The following is a 24,781-nucleotide window of genomic DNA, read 5'->3' on the forward strand; positions in this document are numbered from 1 at the left end:
TGCAATGCCAGGGTTGTGGGTTCGATTCCCACGGGGGGGCCAGCACAGAATTTTTTTATTTTTTATGAAATTGTATGAAATGTATGCATTCACTACTGTAAGTCGCTCTGGATAAGAGCGTCTGCTAAATGACTAAAATGTAAAATGTAAATATGACTCTTCTGACATTCTCCTCTGAGTGATTCTGCTAATCAATGGTGGGGGGGAAACGTTCTAACAAAGTCATCTGACTCAAACGTTTAACTAGATAAATATTTTTATTGTTCTCAAAATTTTAGCAAAAAATATTTCAATCATCTCATGCCTCACAATTGAAATGTCAGTGAGCTACAACCTTATACAACTCATTTCAGTGAGCTACAACCTGATACAACTCATTTCAGTGAGCTACAACCTGATACAACTCATTTCAGTGAGCTACAACAAGATACAACCCATTTCAGTGAGCTACAACAAGATACAACTAATTTCAGTGAGCTACAACCTGATACAACTCATTTCAGTGAGCTACAACAAGATGCAACTCATTTCAGTGAGCTACAACAGGATGCAACTCATTTCAGTGAGCTACAACAGGATGCAACTCATTTCAGTGAGCTACAACAAGATGCAACTCATTTCAGTGAGCTACAACCTTATACAACTGATTTCAGTGAGCTACAACAAGATGCAACTCATTTCAGCGAACTACAACAGGATGCAACTCATTTCAGCGAACTACAACAGGATACAACTCATTTCAGTGAGCTACAACAGCATATAACTCATTTCATCAATCTGCTGCTATACAGTAGTACATGATCCAAACTTAAGGTTGATTTACTGTCGGTCTAAAGACGATCTGTGAACACGTCACATTCTAGTAGTCTACAGACGTGTTGTTTGACGTCGTATAAACCAGCCTTTAGGCTGACTGGGAGGCTGGAGAGAGAATGAACAAAATCACATTGGGATGAGCAATAACAATCACAAGACATGTTTACATTACCTACAACTATAAAGTTAAATAAATTAAACACATTATGTCAAAATATTAAAAACATAATTCTCTCAGCATACGATAGACAAACAACAAGCCGTAGATAACACTGGTTTGGATCGTTTCTCCCCGACGTCACATTTCAACCTAGAAGAGATATGTAGCCTGGTTCCAGGTATATTTGTTCTGTCTTGCCAACTCCTATAACATAGCCAATTCAAAATCTTGACCTTGAAGTCAGTTCCACTGTTGATTGCCTCTAAATCAAGGACCGATTTAGACCTGGGGCACCAGGTGGATGCAATTAATTATCAGGTGGAACATAAAACCAGCAGTATTATGGACCTCCAGGCTCGTAATTTCAATACCCCTGCCCAATGGTCAATGCCAAGACAGCACAAACAGATCGGGAACCAGGCTGTCAAATACGGGTTATGGTGGTTAGTACCAGCTTTAGTCTAGAAAATATACTGTATCTATTTATAAACAACAACAACAATAAAGAAAAACACATTCAACCATTTAAAAATGTCATATTTCTAAAATACAATCTATAATATGTAGATATATACAATTCCCACAGTATTATGCGATACGAAACACATTCTTCAAAAAGTGAAGAATAAATTGGAAGAAAACAAACTTGTCAGAGTAAGAGCCGTTTGGGTTATTCTAATATCTCGCTGCTGTAAAAAAAATCAAAAACAAAAAACATTTGAAATAATAAACACGTAAAAAGATCCTGTTGAGATGGATTTGGACAAATCCTAACTTCCATTAAAGGGATGCTGCAGGATTTTGGCTATAAAGCCCTTTATCTACTTCTCCAGAGTCAGATGAACTTGTGGATACCATTTTTATGCCCCCTTGAGGGCAGTTTAAAGGAAGTTGCTAACTAGCGTTAGCGCAATTTCATGCTAGTAGATAACATAGACTTTCAGTCATTGCGCTAACGCTAGTTAGCATTGGCTCGCGAAAATACCTGTACATTTCTTCATACTAGATGCAGAGACATACAAATTGTATCCATGAATTTATCTGACTCTGGGAAAGTACATAAATGGCTTAATTGCCAAAATCCTGAAGTATCCCTTTAAGTCACACTGTCACACGACATCAATGCATGATTAACTGAAAATAGGACGTAAGGGAAAGTTTGGATTCGCCCCCATTGTGTGTTGAAATAGATTATTCATTGTGAGCAGAAGGGATTTGAACCAATAACCTCGTGCTTTAGACTAGAGCTGCTATTAGAGTCCAGATGTTACCAGGAGGATTTTAAACCAACAACCTCCTGTACAGATCTGGTATTAGAGTCCAGATGTTAGCAGGAGGATTTTAAACCAACAACCTCCTGTACAGATCTGGTATTAGAGTCCAGATGTTACCAGGAGGATTTTAAACCAACAACCTCCTGTACAGATCTGGTATTAGAGTCCAGATGTTACCAGGAGGATTTTAAACCAACAACCTCCTGTACAGATCTGGTATTAGAGTCCAGATGTTACCAGGAGGATTTTAAACCAACAACCTCCTGTACAGATCTGGTATTAGAGTCCAGATGTTAGCAGGAGGATTTTAAACCAACAACCTCCTGTACAGATCTGGTATTAGAGTCCAGATGTTACCAGGAGGATTTTAAACCAACAACCTCCTGTACAGATCTGGTATTAGAGAGTCCAGATGTTACCAGGAGGATTTTAAACCAACAACCTCCTGTACAGATCTGGTATTAGAGTCCAGATGTTAGCAGGAGGGTTTTGAGAGTCCAGGGTTTAGAGAGTCCAAATATGACACAACACTGTAAAAAGTAACCAGAAGACACACAAGGGCGTAGAGGTGGAGGAGCCTGACAACAACCTGTTGTAATTGGCTCTGCCATGGGCGTGGCCTCTCTCGTGGTCGTGGTGGTGAGGCCGTACCGTGATGTAACCATTAATAATACGGACCAGCGGAGGAGGAGGGGACTCGACTGTGGTGCTGAGAGACAAGAGAGACAAGAGGATTGCATGTTAGATTAATCTTGGATAGTAATCAGTGTGTTATGTCCATCTGTGGGTTGAGAGATGAGGGCACACATTCCCTGCCAACAACATGGTCTCAGACTTTCCCGTGAAATAAATATTATGTCATCTCAATATGACTTTCCTAAACAAAACAGCAACACTCTTGTCTGTCGCTCACAGAGGATCTGTTCTACGTTGTTCCTAGTTGAACTGTTTCTACATGATCCCTAACATGGATACTGTTCCTAGTTGACCTGTTTTTACATGATCCCTAACATGGATACTGTTCCTAGTTGAACTGTTTTTACATGATCCCTAACATGAATACTGTTCCTAGTTGAACTGTTTCTACATGATCCCTAACATTGATACTGTTCCTAGTTGAACTGTTTTTACATGATCCCTAACATGGATACTGTTCCTTGTTGAACTGTTTCTACATGATCTCTAACATTGATACTGTTCCTAGTTGAACTGTTTTTACATGATCCCTAACATGGATACTGTTCCTTGTTGAACTGTTTCTACATGATCCCTAACATGGATACTGTTCCTAGTTGAACTGTTTCTACATGATCCCTAACATTGATACTGTTCCTAGTTGAACTGTTTCTACATGATCCCTAACATTGATAATGTTCCAAGTTGAACTGTTTCTACATGATCCCTAACATTGATACTGTTCCTAGTTGAACTGTTTCTACATGATCCCTAACATTGATAATGTTCCTAGTTGAAAGGTAGACTCAGCAATATGATGTAGATGCAGAAAGTAAACATCATAGTGGGTACATTTCCGCAACAACTAATAGAGTTGACGCGTGAGGCTCAATCTTCTTCGCTGTTTTGGTGCCCTGGCTACCTCGCTGTAACCAGTGTGAAGCGAACCCGTGCACATGTGCAGATACTGTGTGAGAGCGAAGTGTTGCATCTCACTCATCTCAATATCTGTGGTGCTCCTCACTGAGTCTACCTTTAACTGCTAATAACACATGACGATGCCAAACAGAGAACTACAGGACCCTAGAACCTTGGACTGTTGTCAGGTAGTGGACTGTTGTCAGGTGGTGGACTGTTGTCAGGTAGTGGACTGTTGCCAGGTAGTGGACTGTTGTCAGGTAGTGGACTGTTGCCAGGTAGTGGACTGTTGTCAGGTAGTGGACTGTTGTCAGGTGGTGGACTGTTGCCAGGTAGTGGACTGTTGTCAGGTGGTGGACTGTTGTCAGGTAGTGGACTGTTGTCAGGTAGTGGACTGTTGTCAGGTGGACTGTTGTCAGGTGGTGGACTGTTGTCAGGTAGTGGACTGTTGTCAGGTAGTGGACTGTTGCCAGGTGGTGGACTGTTGTCAGGTAGTGGACTGTTGTCAGGTAGTGGACTGTTGTCAGGTAGTGGACTGTTGCCAGGTGGTGGACTGTTGTCAGGTAGTGGACTGTTGTTAGGTAGTCAGGTAGTGGACTGTTATCAGGTAGTGGACTGTTGTCAGGTAGTGGAACTGTTGTCAGGTGGACTGTTGTCAGGTAGTGGACTGTTGTCAGGTAGTGGACTGTTGCCAGGTGGTGGACTGTTGTCAGGTAGTGGACTGTTGTTAGGTAGTCAGGTAGTGGACTGTTGTCAGGTAGTGGACTGTTGTCAGGTAGTGGACTGTTGTCAGGTAGTGGACTGTTGCCAGGTAGTGGACTGTTGTCAGGTAGTGGACTGTTGTCAGGTAGTGGACTGTTGCCAGGTAGTGGACTGTTGTCAGGCAGTGGACTGTTGTCAGGTAGTGGACTGTTGCCAGGTAGTGGACTGTTGTCAGGCAGTGGACTGTTGTCAGGTAGTGGACTGTTGTCAGGTAGTGGACTGTTGTCAGGTAGTGGACTGTTGCCAGGTAGTGGACTGTTGCCAGGTAGTGGACTGTTGTCAGGTAGTGGACTGTTGTCAGGTGGTGGACTGTTGTCAGGTGGTGGACTGTTGTCAGGTAGTGGACTGTTGTCAGGTAGTGGACTGTTGTCAGGTAGTGGACTGTTGCCAGGTAGTGGACTGTTGTCAGGTAGTGGACTGTTGTCAGGTAGTGGACTGTTGCCAGGTAGTGGACTGTTATCAGGTTGTCAGGTAGTAGACTGTTGCCAGGTAGTGGACTGTTGTCAGGTGGTGGACTGTTGTCAGGTAGTGGACTGTTGTCAGGTAGTGGACTGTTGCCAGGTAGTCAGGTAGTGGACTGTTGTCAGGTAGTGGACTGTTGTCAGGTAGTCAGGTAGTGGACTCTTGTCAGGTAGTGGACTGTTGTCAGGTAGTGGACTGTTGTCAGGTAGTGGACTGTTGCCAGGTAGTGGACTGTTGCAAGGTAGTGGACTGTTGTCAGGTAGTGGACTGTTGTCAGGTAGTGGACTGTTGTCAGGTAGTGGACTGTTGCCAGGTAGTGGACTGTTGTCAGGTAGTGGACTGTTGTCAGGTGGTGGACTGTTGTCAGGTGGTGGACTGTTGCCAGGTAGTGGACTGTTGTCAGGTAGTGGACTGTAGGTGTTGGATTCAATGCGCGTCCACGTTCAGTTGTGAACCCTCCGCCTGGGACCTCATTGGTAAATTAAGCTCTAGTGGGTTTATACTGTATAGTTGACAATCTTTGATATAAGAACATAATTTACATTTATTCAAATTAACAGTAGATAACTGTTCCAGCCACTTGGTAGCTTTCCCAAAAGTAAACAATGTATAATATACACTTTATATACAAAAGTATGTGGACACCCCTTCAAATGAGTGGATTCAGCTTTTTCAGCCACACCCGTTGTTGACAGGTGTATAAAAATGAGCACACAACCATGCAATCTCCATAGACAAACATTGGCAGTAGAATGGCCCGTACTGAAGAGCTCAATGACTTTCAACGTGGGACCGTCATAGGATTCCACCTTTCCAACAAGTCAGTTTGTCAAATTTCTGCCCTGCTAGAGCTGCCCCCGGGTCAACTGTAAGTGCTGTTATTGTGAAGTGGAAACGTCTAGGAGCAACAACGGCTCAGCCACGAAGTGGTAGGCCACACAAACTCACAGAACGGGACCGACGAGTGTTAAAGCGCGTAGCGTGTAAAAATCTGTCCTCGTTTACAACATTCACTACCGAGTTCCAAACTGCCTCTGGAAGCAACAACCTCAGCACAAGAACTGTTTGTCGGGAGCTTCATGAAATGGGTTTTAAGGACCGAGAAGCCACACACAAGCCTAAGATCACAATGCTCAATGCCAAGTGGTGTAAAGCTCGCCACCATTGGACTCTGAAGCAGTGGAAACACGTTCTCTGGAGTGATGAATCACGCTTCACCATCTGGCAGTCCGACGGACGAATCTGGGTTTGGCGGATGTCAGGAGAATACTACCTGCCCGAATGCATAGTGCCAACTGTAAAGTTTGGTGGAGGAGGAATAATGGTCTGGGGCTGTTTTTTCATGGTTCGGGCCCCTTAGTTCCAGTGAAGGAAAATCTTAACGCTACAGTATACAATGACATTATAGATGATTCTGTGCTTTCCAACTTTGTGGCAACAGTTTGGGGAAGGCCCTTTCCTGTTTCAGCATGACAATGCCCCCTTGCACAAAGCGATGTCCATACAGAAATGGTTTGTCGGGATCGGTGTGGAAGAACTTGATTGGCCTACACAGAACCCTGACCTCAACCCCATCAAACACCTCTGGGATGAATTGAAACGCCGACTGTGAGCCAGGCCTAATCACCCAACAGCAGTGCCTGACCTCACTAATGCTCTTGTGGCTGAATGGAAGCAAGTCCCCGCAGCAATGTTCCAACATCTAGTGGAAAGCTCTTCCCTGAAGAGTGGAGGATGTTATAGCAGCAAAGGAGGGACCAACTCCATATTAATGCCTTCCCTGAAGAGTGGAGGATGTTATAGCAGCAAAGGGGGGGACCAACTCCATATTAATGACCATGATTTTGGAATGAGATGTTGGACGAGCAGCTGTCCACATACTTTCGGTAAATGTAGTAATGTAGTGTATATAGGATACCTGTCAATCACTGAGGTTAATTATTTGCGTTGCTGGCTTCATTAAAAACTGTTAATCTGATGGGTTTAGTTTCATTTAGTTTGTTTTCGAGGGCCTATACATGAGACCAATTTTACCATATTTACACACCCAGTCTCATTACTTTGCGTGAATGATATATCTCAACTTTAAACAATGCGAAATTGGAACCCAAAAATAATTTGTTTAGCTTCTTTCTATTCTGTGGCCCGAGTCTGTACTCTACGGTTTAGCGATGTGTTGAATAGATTACCCAATCCGGACATGAACGAGTGCTCAGCTAGTTATCGGCACTGACTGACTCATCCGTATGTATGCTGAAATCTATGGCCAATCTATAGCACCGCTCCCACCAGGCGAAATGGCTTGAAAAGAGTCCTGTTTAACGTAGCCTATTAGAACCAGGAACTGGGGATGGGCTGGCTGGGTCTCAGCCAATCACAACAAACACACCGGTTTCTCTGCCTGCCGTTATTGGTTGAGCGAAAAAGCCAACCCAGAAACTAGCTTCCATTAGTAAAGAAAATAAAAAATATACAGAAATTCTAAAAATCAAATTAAATGTATTATACAATGTTCAATTGAAGTTGTAATTGCCACATATTTCAAGTTGAAAGGAAAGGACTGGACCCGGTTAAAGTGGTGAATGTATAATGGACCAGGAGTCAGCAGTCCTGGGATGACTAGGGAGCATTCCAAATGGAACCATATTTCCTAAATAGTGCATTAGGGCCCATAGGGCTCTGGTCTAAAGTAGTGCACTATATATAGGGAATAGGGTTCCATAGGGCTCTGGTCTAAAGTAGTGCACTATATAGGGAATAGGGTTCTATAGGGCTCTGGTCTAAAGTAGTGCACTATATAGGGAATAGGGTTCCATAGAGCTCTGGTCTAAAGTAGTGCACTATATATAGGGAATAGGGTTCCATAGGGCTCTGGTCTAAAGTAGTGCACTATATATAGGGAATAGGGTTCCATAGGGCTCTGGTCTAAAGTAGTGCACTATATAGGGTTCTGGTCTAAAGTAGTACACTATATAGGGTGCCATTTTGGGACAAACTGCCATATGTTTAGAGGAAAACTCTGCAGGCTACCGTTCCTGGATCCAAGTACAGAATATTAATGAAAATGTTCCAAATGAAAACATTTTCCAGACCTGAAGTAGACTACATGTGTCTAGAAACATCAGGAGATTTTCATTTCAGGACTGGGATTGTCTATGGCTCTGTCCCCATTCCCTTTATAGTGACCAGCGCCCATAGGGAATAGGGTGCACTACTGTTGACCAGCGCCCATAGGGAATAGCATACTAAATGTTCAGCTTTATTTTCCATGTAGAATAAATAAATAAAGTCTGAGAAACAGGCGGTTTCTGGCTGCTAGGGGGCCTTCGAGGACTGGAGCGAGCCGTCCGTCTGACAGGTCCTGGACTTTCAGCAGGCAGAAACACAGAAATAGAAGTAGGGATAAATTGTTTCAGTGTTTGAAATTGTAAATTACATTCATACTCTCCATCTGTGTCAACAAGAAAGAGGATAAACGATTGGCCGGTTCGAATCTGGAGCCAGTTTCCACCCATTGCCCCATTTGCCTCAGGATAGATTTGACAACTACTATTGGCCGCGTGGAGGAAGACAACTGAATGTACTTGTTCAATTAAAATAACTAAAAAATGATTATTTTGAATTTAGCATTCATCCCTTTGTCAGGCTTGACAGTTAAAAAGCTAAATCGGTCAAGCTATAACATGACTTATGTCTATGATAATTCCTGGATATTTTATATTAAACTAAAGGCTGGTTTCCATTTTAATTGACATTTTCCATTGAGCTTTTCAGTCCCGGGTTTAGGAAACTGACCCTATATTTATATATAACCAGTCAGTAAGAGAATCAACCATGTAACAATTGTGTGGTTATTCTTTATAGCAAATTCAACAATGCTCTCTTTGTGATCTTAGTCAAATTTCTGAAAATAGGATCATGTTTTTGTCACAAAGTTCTCTTGCCTGCAGTTACAATCTTCCTGGATGTATTTCCTTTCCATAACACTGAACCAGTAGAGAAACATTCTTGACAAATTCCCATAAATAACATGTATGTTGGGGGTAAAAAAAAAAAATATCTCATGGGGTGGTTGTGATGTGATATGATTGGTGGTTGTGATGTGATATGATTGGTGGTTGTGCCTGCCATGGTCTCTAACAGGAAGTGTCAGTTAAAGGTTAGATCTCCCTTGACAGAGCAGTAACACCCAGTACTGACAAGTACACTGGCCAGACTTAAGCCATAAAGCGATAGCTACCTAGGACAAGATTTGCTACTCAACTGAACCCCCCCTGGACCAACTGTCTTGACATCTAGATGAGGTGAATGTAAAAACCTGTGATGTCACATTTTAAGGAACATAACTTCATAATAATTGTATTTATTTAACTTGGCAAGTCAGTTAAGAACAAATTCTTATTTTCAATGACAGCCTAGGAACAGTGGGTTAACTGCCATGTTCAGGATGACAGATTTTTACCTTGTCAGCTCAGGGATTCAATCTAGCAACCTTTAGGTTGCCGGCCCAACACTCTAACCACTAGGAAACGTGCCGAACCAATAAGATGCTGGTATGCTAATCACCACCCATAGTTATTTAATATATACAATTTAGCAGATGCTTTTATCCAAAGCGATCTCTGTGGGAATTGAACCTACGACCCAACTGACGTACACTTATATCATTGTAGTACTAAAATCTTTAGGGCTTTTCTCAATAGATCAGTAACACACATCTCACCTCTCTTCGATGCGGACCCAGAGGTCATTAAACTGTCCGTTTCTCTGGTGTTTCCTCTGTTTGGTACGTCGTTTCTTCTTCAGCTTACGGTCCATCTTGTCCATCAGCTCCAGGCTGTGGGAGTGATGAGGCAGCAGTATGTGGGGTAATGGGTTGTCCTGCAGAGGGTGCTGTTGCTCCTCATCATGAAGTTCGTGGAGGAAAGGCTCCAGGTAAGGGGACTCATCCAGGTTCTGACCCAGAGAACGACCCGTCTGGTCGGGGGCCGATATCGATCGACTGTGGTGATGGAGAGAGTAATGTTAGAAATAGGAAAAGGTTGTTAAAAGGACTTGGATTTAATAACATCTGAACAGTCATGGTTGGGGATGAATGGATGACATGTAACGGAATATCCAAAAACTGTAACTGTAATCTGTTAAATTACCAGCAAAGATATTGTAATCAGATACTTTTGAAGAAAGTATATTATTACTTCAAGAATGACTTTTAAATTCCGAAAGGATGTTTGCGAAACACATTTTTGGACACCTTTCTGTTTTCTCAATGATATTCAAATCAAAATGTTAAAAAAAGGCGTAAGTTTAATTTTGTTGGTAACACCTGCGCGAGTCTGCCCACAACCACCAATCAGAGACCACTATGATGACACACCAAATGATGACCACCAATCAGAGACTAACCACTATGATGACACACCAAATGATGACCACCAATCAGAGACTAACCACTATGATGACACACCAAATGATGACCACCAATCAGAGACCACTATGATGACACACCAAATGATGACCACCAATCAGAGACCACTATGATGACAGACCAAATGATGACCACCAATCAGAGACCACTATGATGACACACCAAATGATGACCACCAATCAGAGACCACTATGATGACAGACCAAATGATGACCACCAATCAGAGACCACTATGATGACACACCAAATGATGACCACCAATCAGAGACCACTATGATGACACACCAAATGATGACCACCAATCAGAGACCACTATGATGACACACCAAATGATGACCACCAATCAGAGATCACTATGATGACACACCAAATGATGACCACCAATCAGAGACCACTATGATGACAGACCAGATGTGTTTGATGAATTGCAGGAATAGAAGGCTACAGTCCAAGCTATGTCTTCCAATGGTGCGACTGCTGTCGACATCCAAAGATTATCCAACTTGAATAAACGCTTGGAGGTCAGGATGACAGCAGTGGTGTAGTCTACGGCTATACGGATATCACTTATTATTGACATCTACATAGCGCATTCATGTGAATCACACTGCTGCTCTCTCATTTAGCTATTTGTGCCTTACGGATTGTAGTTGTTGTAGATGGCTGTTCAAATGTACATGGAGCGTACAAAACATTAAGAACGCCTGCTCTTTCCATGACATAGACTGACCAGGTGAATCCAGGGTGGAATCTATGATCCCTTATTGATGTCACTTGTTAAATCCACTTCAATCAGTGTAGATGAAGGGGAGGAGACAGGTTAAAGAAGGATTTTTAAGCCTTGAGACAATGGAGACATGGATTGTGTATGTGTGTCATTCAAAGGGTGAATGGGCAAGACAAAAGATTGAAGTGCCTTCGAATGGGGTATGGTAGTAGGTGCCAGGCACACCAGTTTGAGTATGTCAAGAACTGCAACGCTGCTGAGTTTTTCACGCTCAACAGGTTCTTGTGTGAATCATGAATGGTCCTCCAGTCAACTTGACACAACTAAAGTATTGGAGTCAACATGGACCAGCATCCCTGTGGAATTCTGAGGGCAAAAGTGGTTGCAACTCAATATTAGTTGTATTCCGTATGTTTTTGTATACAGTATGCGTATTTTAACCCAGTAATGTTTGAATTGAAGACATTTTTAGCTGCCTTTCAATCATTGTTTTTGCGTTCAGTGGACAGTCAGTGAAAAATGCGCTCTTGCAACAGCTGTATAGTACAAATCCCAGCCTCTATGGAATAACAGTTTGAGAGAGTTCATCCCTTCTAAACTCCACCTGTCACGTCCTGACCAGTGAAAAGGGTCATATGCCATAGTAGTATGGTCAGGGCGTGGTAAGGGGGTTGACTTGTGTGTTTTTTTTTTTTTGGTTCTAGGGGATTTTGTTCTAGTTTTCTATTTCTATGTTTCATTTTCCATGTTTGGCCGAGTATGGTTTCCAATCAGGAGGCAGGTGTCTTTCGTTGTCTCTGATTGGGAGCCATACTTAGGTAGCCTGTTTTCCTTTGGGTTTTGTGTGTGGTTAATTTATATTTAGTGTGTTAGGATACCTGACAGAACTGTTTGGCTGTCATTTGTTTTTCTTTGTGAAGTGAAGCCTTTTCCATTCAAAAATAAAAGATGGGCGCTCAACACGAAGCGCTTTGGTCTGTTCACTACGACGCCTGTGACTCCTCCGTGGTGTTGTGCTCCATACTGTCCAAAAAAAAAACAGTTTGTTTTAAGAAAACCGCGAATGGGGCTTTTATTGTTCAATCTATTTCTTGCTGATCGAGAAAAAAAAAGTATATATATCCATAGGCCTAACAGACACAAACTCGCACACTTTGATAGATTTAATCAGCTGCATGTTATCAAGATATCAAAGTGTCACCAAACTAAAAGGTAAACAATATATTCCTGTAGCAAACGCAGCATATGGAATTCGGGTTTCCCATGTAAATAGCCCTTTTCAGTAGTGCTCAAAGCAGGCCGTTCCACGAGCGCAGCATTTATTTTACAACTGGAACCAATGAGCCCAATCAGTCGTCCATGACAACACAATCATAAACAACAGAGTAGGCTAATAAGTCCTTAGTTTTTGGGGTTATGCTCAGGTAAAAAAAAAAAAAGGCTAATCTATATTTCTATATTTTAAAGTCCTATTCCTCAAGATCAAATGTTATTAAATGAATTGGAATGACTGGAATTCTGATAGACTTGGTTTTCAATGTAAAGATATAGCCTAATTGTCACATGGGATGACGCTGGAGAGACGAAGCATGGGGAGTCAAACATTTAATAACGAACGGACATGGAACGAGACAGGAACAGCGTCAGCAAACGAGTAACACAAACAAACATAAAAAATTACAATTAATGCATCAGCGGGGGAACAGAGCAAGGGAACTGACAAATATAAGGGAGGTAATAAACAGGTGGTGATTGAGTTCAGGTGAATCCAATATCGCTGATGCGCGTGATGAAGGAAGGCAGGTGTGATGCAGGGCAGCCTGGCGCCCTCAAGCGCCGGGGAGGAAGAGCGGGAGAAGAGCGGGAGCAGAGCGGGAGCAGAGCGGGAGCAGAGCGGGGGCAGAGCGGGAGCAGGTCGGAGGCAGGGCGGGGCAAGAGCGGGGGAAGAGCGGGAGCAGAGCGGGGGCAGAGCGGGAGCAGAGCGGGAGCAGAGCGGGGGCAGAGCGGGAGCAGGTCGGAGGCAGGGCGGGGCAAGAGCGGGGGAAGAGCGGGAGCAGAGCGGGAGAAGAGCGGGAGCAGGTCGGAGGCAGGGCGGGGGAAGGTTGGGGGAAGAGCGGGAGCAGAGCGGGAGCAGGTCGGAGGCAGGGCGGGGGAAGGTTGGGGGAAGAGCGGGAGCAGAGCGAGAGCAGAGCGGGAGAAGAGCGGGAGCAGGTCGGAGGCAGGGCGGGGGAAGAGCGGGAGAAGAGCGGGAGAAGAGCGAGAGCAGAGCGGGAGAAGAGCGGGAGCAGGTCGGAGGCAGGGCGGGGCAAGAGCGGGGGAAGAGCGGGAGAAGAGCGGGAGCAGAGCGGGAGCAGGTCGGAGGCAGGGCGGGGGAAGGTTGGGGGAAGAGCGGGAGCAGAGCGGGAGAAGAACGGGAGCAGATATGACACTAATCATATTATTAGCTGTATTACGACGGGTTAGAAGAAGCCTACTTACCCAACCCATAATGCAACATCCACATATGGCCAGCTATGTAAACTCTAACATTGATTTATCCTGCAATAGATAGTCATTCAATTGGTAATATTCAGTTTGTCATCTTCTAATGCCTCTTAAGGGGAAAGTAATCTAAAAGTTACATTACTGATTATAATTTTGGACATGTAACTAGTAATTGTAACGGATTAGACCTACATTTACAAAGTAACCTACCAGCCCTGTGAACAGTGGACACCAGCCTGGAAATTACTAACTCAAAACAGGTGATCATAGCTCCTCTGTGCTACTTATGAATACAGGTATGGGATAGTATGATCCTTCTGAAGCCAGGTGCAGAAAGACTAATAGAGAGAGAGAGAGACTAATAGAGAGAGAGAGAGAGAGAGAGAGAGAGAGAGAGACACTAATAGAGAGAGACTAATAGAGAGAGAGAGACTAATAGAGAGAGAGAGAGAGAGAGAGAGAGACTAATAGAGAGAGAGACTAATAGAGAGAGAGACTAATAGAGTGAGAGAGAGAGAGAGAGAGAGAGACTAATAGAGAGAGAGACTAATAGAGTGAGAGAGACTAATAGAGAGAAAGAGAGAAAGAGAGAGAGAGAGAGAGAGAGAGAGAGAGAGAGAGAGAGAGAGAAGTCATGCAGAAGAACAGCTCCTGACTTGTTATAACTGTAACGACCCTGGGTTTATAAGCGCGGATATCAACTCTGCCGGACGAGCATGCTTTTGCGGCACAGTCGATAGCGTGCCGGACTTCGGGCTTGAAGGTCGAGGGTTCGAGACCTGCTCCCTGCTGTTTCATTACATAACTGTCTGGTTGTTAAGAGAGAGATTGACACGATTAGCTTACCGTTAGCTTATCGTCTAGCACTAACTGTTTACTGGTGGTAACCATCGCATCATGGCCACTGAGGCAGCGCTAGCAGCAACAGCAGAGACTGAGACTTTCCCCCCTGTTTCTTTTTAATAGCCAGCAGAAATCAAATCAGAGAAGGGAAGAATCAACTTTAAACACAGAATTCAGAGGGAGAACCCAAAAACGTTGTTATGCCGACTGCTCACAAAACGGGACTGTTACAAACCTGTTATTTTACACAGACCACACTACTGCCTGGCATACAGCTGTAACCAGGCATTTCAGCTTTACCACAAAGAAAGTTATCTGCAAGGGAAGGCAAATCCACATTTTTGAGGACAGCGATAAGGACCAGGAAAACAGGTTTCTGAACGGCACTATCATGGTCCAGGGCAGTGAGGCTGCACTCAGCTCTGTTGTGCAGGACTTCCCCACCCTAACGCGGAAAGCAAAAAAGACAAGGACAGCACCCCGACCTCTCCCCTCACCTCAGGCACCCCAACAACAGGACTATCCTCCCCCCTGCCTGCCTACAACCACCAGAGCCAAGACCACACTACCATCAGCCTGCTGAGAGACAGGCTGGCTCTGTTAGAGGTATGGGTTACTGAGCTGAAGGAGCAGCCCCCCAGCTACACCACCACCAGCCCAGACACAGAGCTTCTACAGGACCAGATCAACCAGTGCAGGACCCAGCTGAAGAACTCTGTCCAGGAGCTGAGAGAGAGCCTTACCACAGCTCTGGAGGAGGTAAAGGTCACCATGAGGAGAGAGCCTTACCACAGCTCTTGAGGAGGTAAAGACCACCATGAGGAGAGAGCCTTACCACAGCTCTGGAGGAGGTAAAGGTCACCATGAGGAGAGAGCTAGTGGAGGTAAAGGAGGAGATGGCAAAGGAGTTGTCTGTCATCAAGAGGGTGCTACAGCACAGAGAACAGACTGTAGAGACTCCCAGAGAGAAGCTGCAGCCCCTCACCACAACCCAGACCTGGCCCCCCTCCACTCCACAGGGTCCAGCCTACTACCAGACCACCACCTCTACCAGGCCAGAGAGGAAGCCCCACGGCCCAGACCTGGCCCCCCTCCACTCCACAGGGCCCAGCCTACTACCAGACCACCACCTCTACCAGGCCAGAGAGGAAGCCCCACGGCCCAGACCTGGCCCCCCTCCACTCCACAGGGCCCAGCCTACTACCCCTCACCACCCATACCAAACCAGAGAGGAAGCCCCACGGCCCAGACCTGGCCCCCCTCCACTCCACAGGGCCCACCTACTACCTCACACCAGACCACCACCTCTACCTCTACCAGACCAGAGAGGAAGCCCCACGGCCCAGACCTGGCCCCCCTCCACTCCACAGGGCCCAGCCTACTACCAGACCACCACCTCTACCAGACCAGAGAGGAAGCCCCCCGGCCAAGACCTGGCCCCCCTCCACTCCACAGGGCCCAGCAGCAGGACCAGCGCTGCTACGCAGAGGTCGTCAGAGGACAGGAGAACCCTGTAGGATTAAGTGAGATTAAACAGCTCCTCCAATACATCTGGACTAAACTGCACTATACACACACGGACGCATGCACACAAACACAACACACACACGCACACACACACACACACACACACACACACACACACACACACACACACACACACACACACACACACACACTGTACTAGAATTTACTTGATCAATGAATAGGAATATTTATATATATAACAGAAACAATGTTAGCTGTTATCCTGTTTATCTCTTAACAACTTATTAGTTAGTAGTTACTGTATTTCTGACTGCTATTTTTTCTTTCTGCAACATGAAATCACTATCAGTTAGCATGTGGAACATTCAGGGTCTAAACTCATCAACCTATCAGTTAGCATGTGGAACATTCAGGGCCTAAACTCATCATCCTATCAGTTAGCATGTGGAACATTCAGGGTCTAAACTCATCAACCTATCAGTTAGCATGTGGAACATTCAGGGTCTAAACTCATCAACCTATCAGTTAGCATGTGGAACATTCAGGGCCTAAACTCATCATCCTATCAGTTAGCATGTGGAACATTCAGGGTCTAAACTCATCAACCTATCAGTTAGCATGTGGAACATTCAACCTTTGGTCTGAAGAGTTTAGCACTGGAGTTCAACAACAATCTGAAAGATGTTGACGTCATCATTCTGCAGGAGACATGGTGTAAGGCTGACGTTGTCACTCACTGTCCCACAGGCTACAGAGAGGTCATTGTGCCGTCACAGAAACACAGCTCTGTCAATAGAGGCAGAGACTCTGGAGGATTGATCATTTGGTACAAATCCCAACTACAACATCTAATTGATCCCCTCAAAATGGGCAAATATCACATTTGATTAAAACTGAAAAAAGAACTTGTACTGACAGAAAAAGATGTGTTCCTTTGCGCAATATATATCCCCCCCTCAGAATCCCCATATTACTCAGAGGAGATCTTCCCCGCCCTTGAGGAAGAGACGTGCCATTTCCAGGCCCAGAGAAATGTGCTCATCTGTGGGGACACAAATGTGCGCACAGGAACACTACCTGATCTAACGAGCACACGAGGGGACAGCTTTATTACAGCCCATACTGTTTCTAATTGTCTTAATCTCCCCCATAGAAACGACAGTGACAGCACCGTCAACAACAACGAAAGGGATCTTTTGCAGCTCTGTAGAAGCCTGGGTCTGTACTTTGTCAATGGTAGGTTACGGGGGGACTCTTTGGGGAGATTCACCTCCTGCTCACCTCTTGGCCACAGTACAGTAGACTATATGATCACAGACATGGACCCTTTCTCTCTCAGCTCATTCACCGTCAAGCCACTAACACCTCTGTCTGATCACAGCCAAATTATGTTGTTCCTCAAAAGAACAGACCTGGAAACAACCACACATTCACAGCCCAGTGAGCTGTACAACATCAGAAACTCATACAGATGGGCCCAAAAACAGCACAGAAGAATACCAGAAAGGGAATTTTATTTAGAGCGTTAGCCCATAGTTTAGGGATCCCCATCGTTCCCGTGGCTGTGCCCTTCCCCGTTCACGCCTTAGATAGTCCACCCTTAGGGTCAGGGTTGATTAGGTAGGTCACCGCGCCTTTGGGCATGGTGACGCAGGGGGGGGGCACAAGGAGAGAATTAGTCTCTTCCTTATTGACTCTCCTGCGTTTCCCGTGGTGCTGGGCCTACCCTGGTTAGCTTGTCATAACCCTGCTATTTCTTGGCCACAGGGGGCTCTCACGGGGTGGTCGCGAGAGTTCTCAGGGAGGTGTTTAGGGGTTTTCGTTGGTGCTACTACGGTGGAGAGTCCAGACCAGGTCTCCACCGTGCACATTCCCCCTGAATATGCCGATTTGGCTCTTGCCTTCTCCAAAAAAAAGGCGACTCAATTACCACCTCATCGACGGGGCGATTGTGCGATAAATCTCCTGGTAGACGCTGCACTTCCCAGGAGTCACGTGTAATCCCCTCTCACCGGTGGAGATGGTGGCTATGGAAACATATGTCTCCGAATCCCTGCGTCAGGGGTACATTTGGTCCTCCACTTCACCCGCCTCCTCGAGTTTCTTTTTTTGTGAAGAAGAAGGATGAAGGTCTGCGCCCGTGTATTGACTATCGGGGTCTGAATCAGATCACTGTGAGGTATAGTTACCCGCTACCGCTCATAGGCACAGCAATAGAGTCAATGCACGGGGTGCGCTTCTTCACCAAACTAGATCTCAGGAGCGCTTACAACCTGGTGCGTATCCGGGAGGGAGACGAGTGGAAGACGGCGTTCAGTACCACCTCAGGGCACTATGAGTACCTCGTCATGCCGTACGGGTTGATGAATGCTCCATCAGTCTTCCAAGCCTTTGTAGATGAGATTTTCAGGGACCTGCACGGGCAGGGTGTAGTGGTGTATATTGATGACATTTTGATATACTCCACTACACGGAGCCGTTCGGTAGTCGATTACTGTGCTAGACGAGCGGGAGAGACGGTGTTCAGGAAGCTAGCTGGCAGAGGCTAGCAGATGGATCATCACCAACATCCACGAAGCAGAGGCCGGTTGTGAGCACATCGGCCGAATTATGTCAGCAGACCAGCAGATAAGTCGTGATGGATTGGCGGGGCCCCGCGTCGACAAAGGGTCCAGGCCAATTGGCAAGAGAGGTATTGTAGCTGGAGTACTTCGTTTGCTAGCCGGGAGATGGGCCTAGCTCGAGGCTAGCTCGAGGCTAACTGGTGCATGTGTCTGGACAAGGGCATTAGCCACAATAGCCACTCGGTAGCAGCTAGCTAGCTGCGAAGATCCGGTGTAATTGTCCAGAGCTTGCGGCAGGAATCCGGTGATGTAGTGGGGGAAAAAAGCAGTCCGATATGCTCAGGGCTGATATCGCGCTGTGCAGACTGGCAGGTATTATCCGGGCTATCAGGGCTAAAGCGGCTGGAGTCCGAGCTAAAGGTAAAAACCACTAGCAGTGGCTAACAATAACTAAATAGCTAGTAGCTAATTAGCTGGCTAGGTTCTGATGGCTAGCTTCTGATGGAGGTTCCAGTTGTAAGGTCTAAAAAAATAGCATGATTGTTCCATCATGTGTTTATGTTAAGTTACATAGAACACTGGCATCAGGCTGTACCACCAGACACTGGCATCATGCTGTACCACCAGACACTGGCATCAGGCTGTACCACCAGACACTGGTATCACGCTGTACCACCAGACACTGGCATCACGCTGTACCACCAGACACTGGTACCAGACACTGGCATCACGCTGTACCACCAGACACTGGCATCACGCTGTACCACCAGACACTGGCATCACGCTGTACCACCAGACACTGGCATCACGCTGTACCACCAGACACTGGCATCACGCTGTACCACCAGACACTGGCATCACACTGTACCACCAGACACTGGCATCACGCTGTACCACCAGACACTGGCATCACGCTGTACCACCAGACACTGGTACCAGACACTGGCATCACGCTGTACCACCAGACACTGGCATCACGCTGTACCACCAGACACTGGCATCACGCTGTACCACCAGACACTGGCATCACGCTGTACCACCAGACACTGGTACCAGACACTGGCATCACGCTGTACCACCAGACACTGGTACCAGACACTGGCATCACGCTGTACCACCAGACACTGGCATCACGCTGTACCACCAGACACTGGCATCAGGCTGTACCACCAGACACTGGCATCAGGCTGTACCACCAGACACTGGTACCAGACACTGGCATCACGCTGTACCACCAGACACTGGCATCACGCTGTACCACCAGACACTGGTACCAGACACTGGCATCACGCTGTACCACCAGACACTGGCATCACGCTGTACCACCAGACACTGGCATCGCGCTGTACCACCAGACACTGGCATCACGCTGTACCACCAGACACTGGCATCACGCTGTACCACCAGACACTGGCATCGCGCTGTACCACCAGACACTGGCATCACGCTGTACCACCAGACACTGGTACCAGACACTGGCATCACGCTGTACCACCAGACACTGGCATCACGCTGTACCACCAGACACTGGCATCGCGCTGTACCACCAGACACTGGCATCACGCTGTACCACCAGACACTGGTACCAGACACTGGCATCACACTGTACCACCAGACACTGGCATCACGCTGTACCACCAGACACTGGCATCACGCTGTACCACCAGACACTGGCATCACGCTGTACCACCAGACACTGGTACCAGACACTGGCATCACGCTGTACCACCAGACACTGGCATCGCACTGTACCACCAGACACTGGCATCGCGCTGTACCACCAGACACTGGCATCACGCTGTACCACCAGACACTGGCATCACGCTGTACCACCAGTCTGACAGGGGACATAGACCACTAAAAACATTTTGTCAATTACAACAGAGTAAGAGCAGCACAAATCAACATTCAAACTCCATGTGTGGAGTGGAGGGGCCCTGTGTAGTGGAGCAGCTGTGTGTAGTGGAGCAGCTGTGTGGAGTGGAGGAGCTGTGTATGAAATTGTATGAAATGTATGCATTCACTACTGTAAGTTGCTCTGGATAAGAGCGTCTGCTAAATGACTAAAATGTAAATGTAAATGTGAGTGGAGGAGCCCTGTGGAGTGGAGGAGCTGTGTGGAGTGGAGGAGCCCTGTGGAGTGGAGGAGCTGTGTGGAGTGGAGGAGCCCTGTGGAGTGGAGGAGCCCTGTGGAGTGGAGGAGCCCTGTGGAGTGGAGGAGCTGTGTGGAGTGGAGGAGCCCTGTGGAGTGGAGGAGCTGTGTGGAGTGGAGGAGCCCTGTGGAGTGGAGGAGCTGTGTGGAGTGGAGGAGCCCTGTGGAGTGGAGGAGCCCTGTGGAGTGGAGGAGCCCTGTGGAGTGGAGGAGCCCTGTGGAGTGGAGGAGCTGTGTGGAGTGGAGGAGCCCTGTGGAGTGGAAGAGCTGTGTAGAGTGGAGGAGCCCTGTGGAGTGGAGGAGCTGTGTAGAGTGGAGGAGCTGTGTGGAGTGGAGGAGCTGTGTGGAGTGGAGGAGCTGTGTAGAGTGGAGGAGCTGTGTGGAGTGGAGGAGCCCTGTGGAGTGGAGGAGCTGTGTAGAGTGGAGGAGCCCTGTGGAGTGGAGGAGCTGTGTAGAGTGGAGGAGCTGTGTGGAGTGGAGGAGCTGTGTGGAGTGGAGGAGCTGTGTGGAGTGGAGGAGCTGTGTGGAGTGGAGGAGCTGTGTAGAGTGGAGGAGCTGTGTGGAGTGGAGGAGCCCTGTGGAGTGGAGGACTACTGCTAGACTACTGCTCTGAACACACAAAGAGTCCATTCGGCTTGTGAACGTTTGAATTTACAAGAACCCTTGGGATGTTCTGTAGCTGATTATGTGGATAGTGGGATAGGGCCTGTTCATGCTATATACTCAGATTGTATTCAGGCTGTGTGGCATTGGGGCTTTATGGTCACTTTGCCCCCACAGGAAGACATTCTTATGCCCTGAAACAACAGAACGTACAAATGGTCAAATATTTTACAATGACCAGTTAGGGATGGAGGTCACAGTTTAACCCTTTCTTATAATGTGTTTAAAATGTATAATATATTTGCAGTAATTATTTAGTTTCTTCAATTATGTCTTGTGTATAATAATAACATGTACTATGTGTATACTATTGTATAATGTATATACTATTTGTATAATGTGTATTCTAACATGTATAATGTGTATACTACCATGTATAATGTGTATACTACCATGTACAATGTGTATTCTATTTGTATAATGTGTATACTAACATGTATAATGTGTATACTATTTGTATAATGTGTATACTAACATGTATAATGTGTATACTATTTGTATAATGTGTATTCTAACATGTATAATGTGTATACTACCATGTACAATGTTTATACTATTTGTATAATGTGTATACTACCATGTATATTGTGTATACTACCATGTACAATGTTTATACTATTTATATAATGTGTATACTATTTGTATAATGTGTATACTGACATGTATCATGTGTAAACTAACATGTATAATGTGTATACTAATATGTATAATGTGTATACTACCATGTATAATGTGTATATTATTTGTATAATGTGTATACTAACATGTATAATGTGTTAACTATCATGTATAATCTGTATACTAACATCTATCATGTGTATACTATCATGTATAATGTGTATACTATCATGTTGTATAGCAAATTGTATAATGTGTATACTAACATGTATAATGTGTATACTATTTGTATAATGTGTATTCTAACATGTATAATGTGTATACTACCATGTACAATGTTTATACTATTTGTATAATGTGTATACTACCATGTATATTGTGTATACTACCATGTATAATGTTTATACTATTTATATAATGTGTAAACTAACATGTATAATGTGTATGCTAATATATATGTGTATACTACCATGTATAATGTGTATACTAACATGTATAATGTGTTAACTATCATGTATAATCTGTATACTAACATCTATCATGTGTATACTATCATGTATAATGTCTAAACTATCATGTTGTATAGTAAATTGTATAATGTGTATACTACCATGTATAATGTGTATACTATTGGTATAATGTGTATACTATTTGTATAATCTGTATACTACCATGTATAATGTGTATACTACCATGGATAATGTGTATACTAACATGTATCATGTGTATACTAACATGTTGTATATTAACATGTATTTTTTTTATTTAACTTTTATTTATTAACTAGTCAAGTCAGTTAAGAACAAAGTATTATTTACAATGACAACCTACCGGGGAACAGTGGGTTAACTGCCTTGTTCAGGGACAGAATGACAGATTTGTACCTTGTCAGCTCAGGGATTTGATCTTGCAACCTTTCGGTTACTAGTCCAACGCTCTAACCACTAACATGTATAATGTGTATACTATCATGTTGTAAATTAACATGTATAATGTGTATACTATCATGTTGTATACTAACATGTATAATGTGTATACTATCATCTATAATGTGTATAATGTATAGTAGCAGTCAGGTCTAAAGGTTGGTTTATATTTTGTCTGTAGACAATTAGAATGCAACAAGTGCTGCTGGTCAAAACGTCATTTAATTTATACTCCGGTTGACTGTCCGTAGACCGTCGCTGCGACTGTCGGTTCAACTTTGACCCTGTCGCTGTGTCCGTTGTCGTGGTTACCAGACCGACGAGAGCAATGAGAGTTCTAAAATTATTTGGTAGAAAGCCCTGCTTTTATTTCATCACACTCACAACCGTAAAACTATTTAATGTAATTAGCTCGCCATTAACTTGTAAATAATGATATTGTTGTGAGTTTATTTTCCTGTAATAATGAATTAAAATGAGCTTAAGTTAAGACGTTGTCAGTTATGATATGGCCGTTATTTGAACTGGCTAACCAGCTAACTTAACGCTAGCTAGCTAGCTAACAACCCAGAAACCAACCAGTTGGTAGAGCGAACCAGTTGGTAGAGCATGGTGTTTGCAACACCAGGGTTGTGGGTTCGATTCCCACGGGGGACCAGTACAGAATTTAAAAAAATGTATGAAATGTATGCATTCACTACTTACTGTAAGTCGCTCTGGATAAGAGCGTCTGCTAAATGACTAAAATGTAAATGTAAAAATGTTTAGAAAGTTTTAGTTGCCTGGTTTGCTAGATTAACATATACTAAAATACATTTTTAAACAGATGGGTTTATTGGAGTTAAAACACAACATTATTGCTATTTCGTACCACCGTACTGCTGATGTCACGCAGCTTGTCGTTCTTTGTGTTTTTATAGTTTTTCCATAACGACAACGACAAGTTTGATGTCGGACGACAATAGAATGTTCACGATGTCACCGCGACAACTGTCTACTGACATATGGACAGACCAACTGTAAACCAGCCTTAAGACCAGCGTGATGTTAGCCAGCGTGAAGACAACAAGGCCTAATGAGGTTAGCAGTGTAGCTACGATACTATGAGCATTGTTATTATCGCTGACCTCATTTGAACACCACCTCCTCCCACTACACTGTCTCTGACACACTGGCTAGTTCATTTATTTTTCAATTCGCCAAAACATCCACATCAAAATGGATTTACAAGCCATTCCTGTCTAGAAACATTCAATTGCCTTAATGCTCCTCATGTCTATACAAGTCTACTTCAGGGCATATTAATGGTATTAACAATCTGTAGACATTCATCTTTGAGGAGAGATTGAGTCTTCAGAAGACATTGGAGGGTAGTCAGACACACAGGGTACGGTGGGGGAGGGTAGAGTGGAAGTGGGATTGTGGGTAGTCAGACACACAGGGTACGGTGGGGGAGGTAGAGTGGAAGTGGGATTGTGGGTAGTCAGATAGAGAGGGTGCGGTGGGGGAGGGTAGAGTGGAGGTGGGATTGTGGGTAGTCAGATAGAGAGGGTGCGGTGGGGGAGGGTAGAGTGGAGGTGGGATTGTGGGTAGTCAGATGGAGAGGGTGCGGTGGGGAGGTAGAGTGGAGGTGGGATTGTGGGTAGTCAGATAGAGAGGGTGTGGTGGGGGGTAGAGTGGAGGTGGGATTGTGGGTAGTCAGATAGAGAGGGTGTGGTGGGGGGGTAGAGTGGAGGTGGGATTGTGGGTAGTCAGATAGAGAGGGTGCGGTGGGGGAGGTAGAGTGGAGGTGGGATTGTGGGTAGTCAGATAGAGAGGGTG

The 24,781-nt window shown here is 45.1% G+C and overlaps 1 protein-coding gene across 1 annotated transcript in view; it reads right to left on the reverse strand.

The window, feature by feature from the left end:
* Positions 1–238: 238 nt before the first annotated feature.
* The window catches only part of LOC115149544 (metalloprotease TIKI1-like), a 137,995-nt gene continuing 113,452 nt past the window's right edge, over positions 239–24,781 (reverse strand). The window contains exons 6-7 of the mRNA XM_029692496.1: positions 9,791–10,069; positions 239–2,959 (exon numbers count right to left, since the gene is read on the reverse strand). Of these exons, the coding sequence (XP_029548356.1) occupies positions 2,755–2,959; positions 9,791–10,069 (484 nt within the window). The 3' untranslated portion in view covers positions 239–2,754. The remainder of the gene's footprint in view (positions 2,960–9,790; positions 10,070–24,781) is intronic.

Source organism: Salmo trutta, chromosome 15, assembly GCF_901001165.1.
Source record: "Salmo trutta chromosome 15, fSalTru1.1, whole genome shotgun sequence".
NCBI classification, from domain to species: Eukaryota; Metazoa; Chordata; class Actinopteri; order Salmoniformes; family Salmonidae; genus Salmo; species Salmo trutta.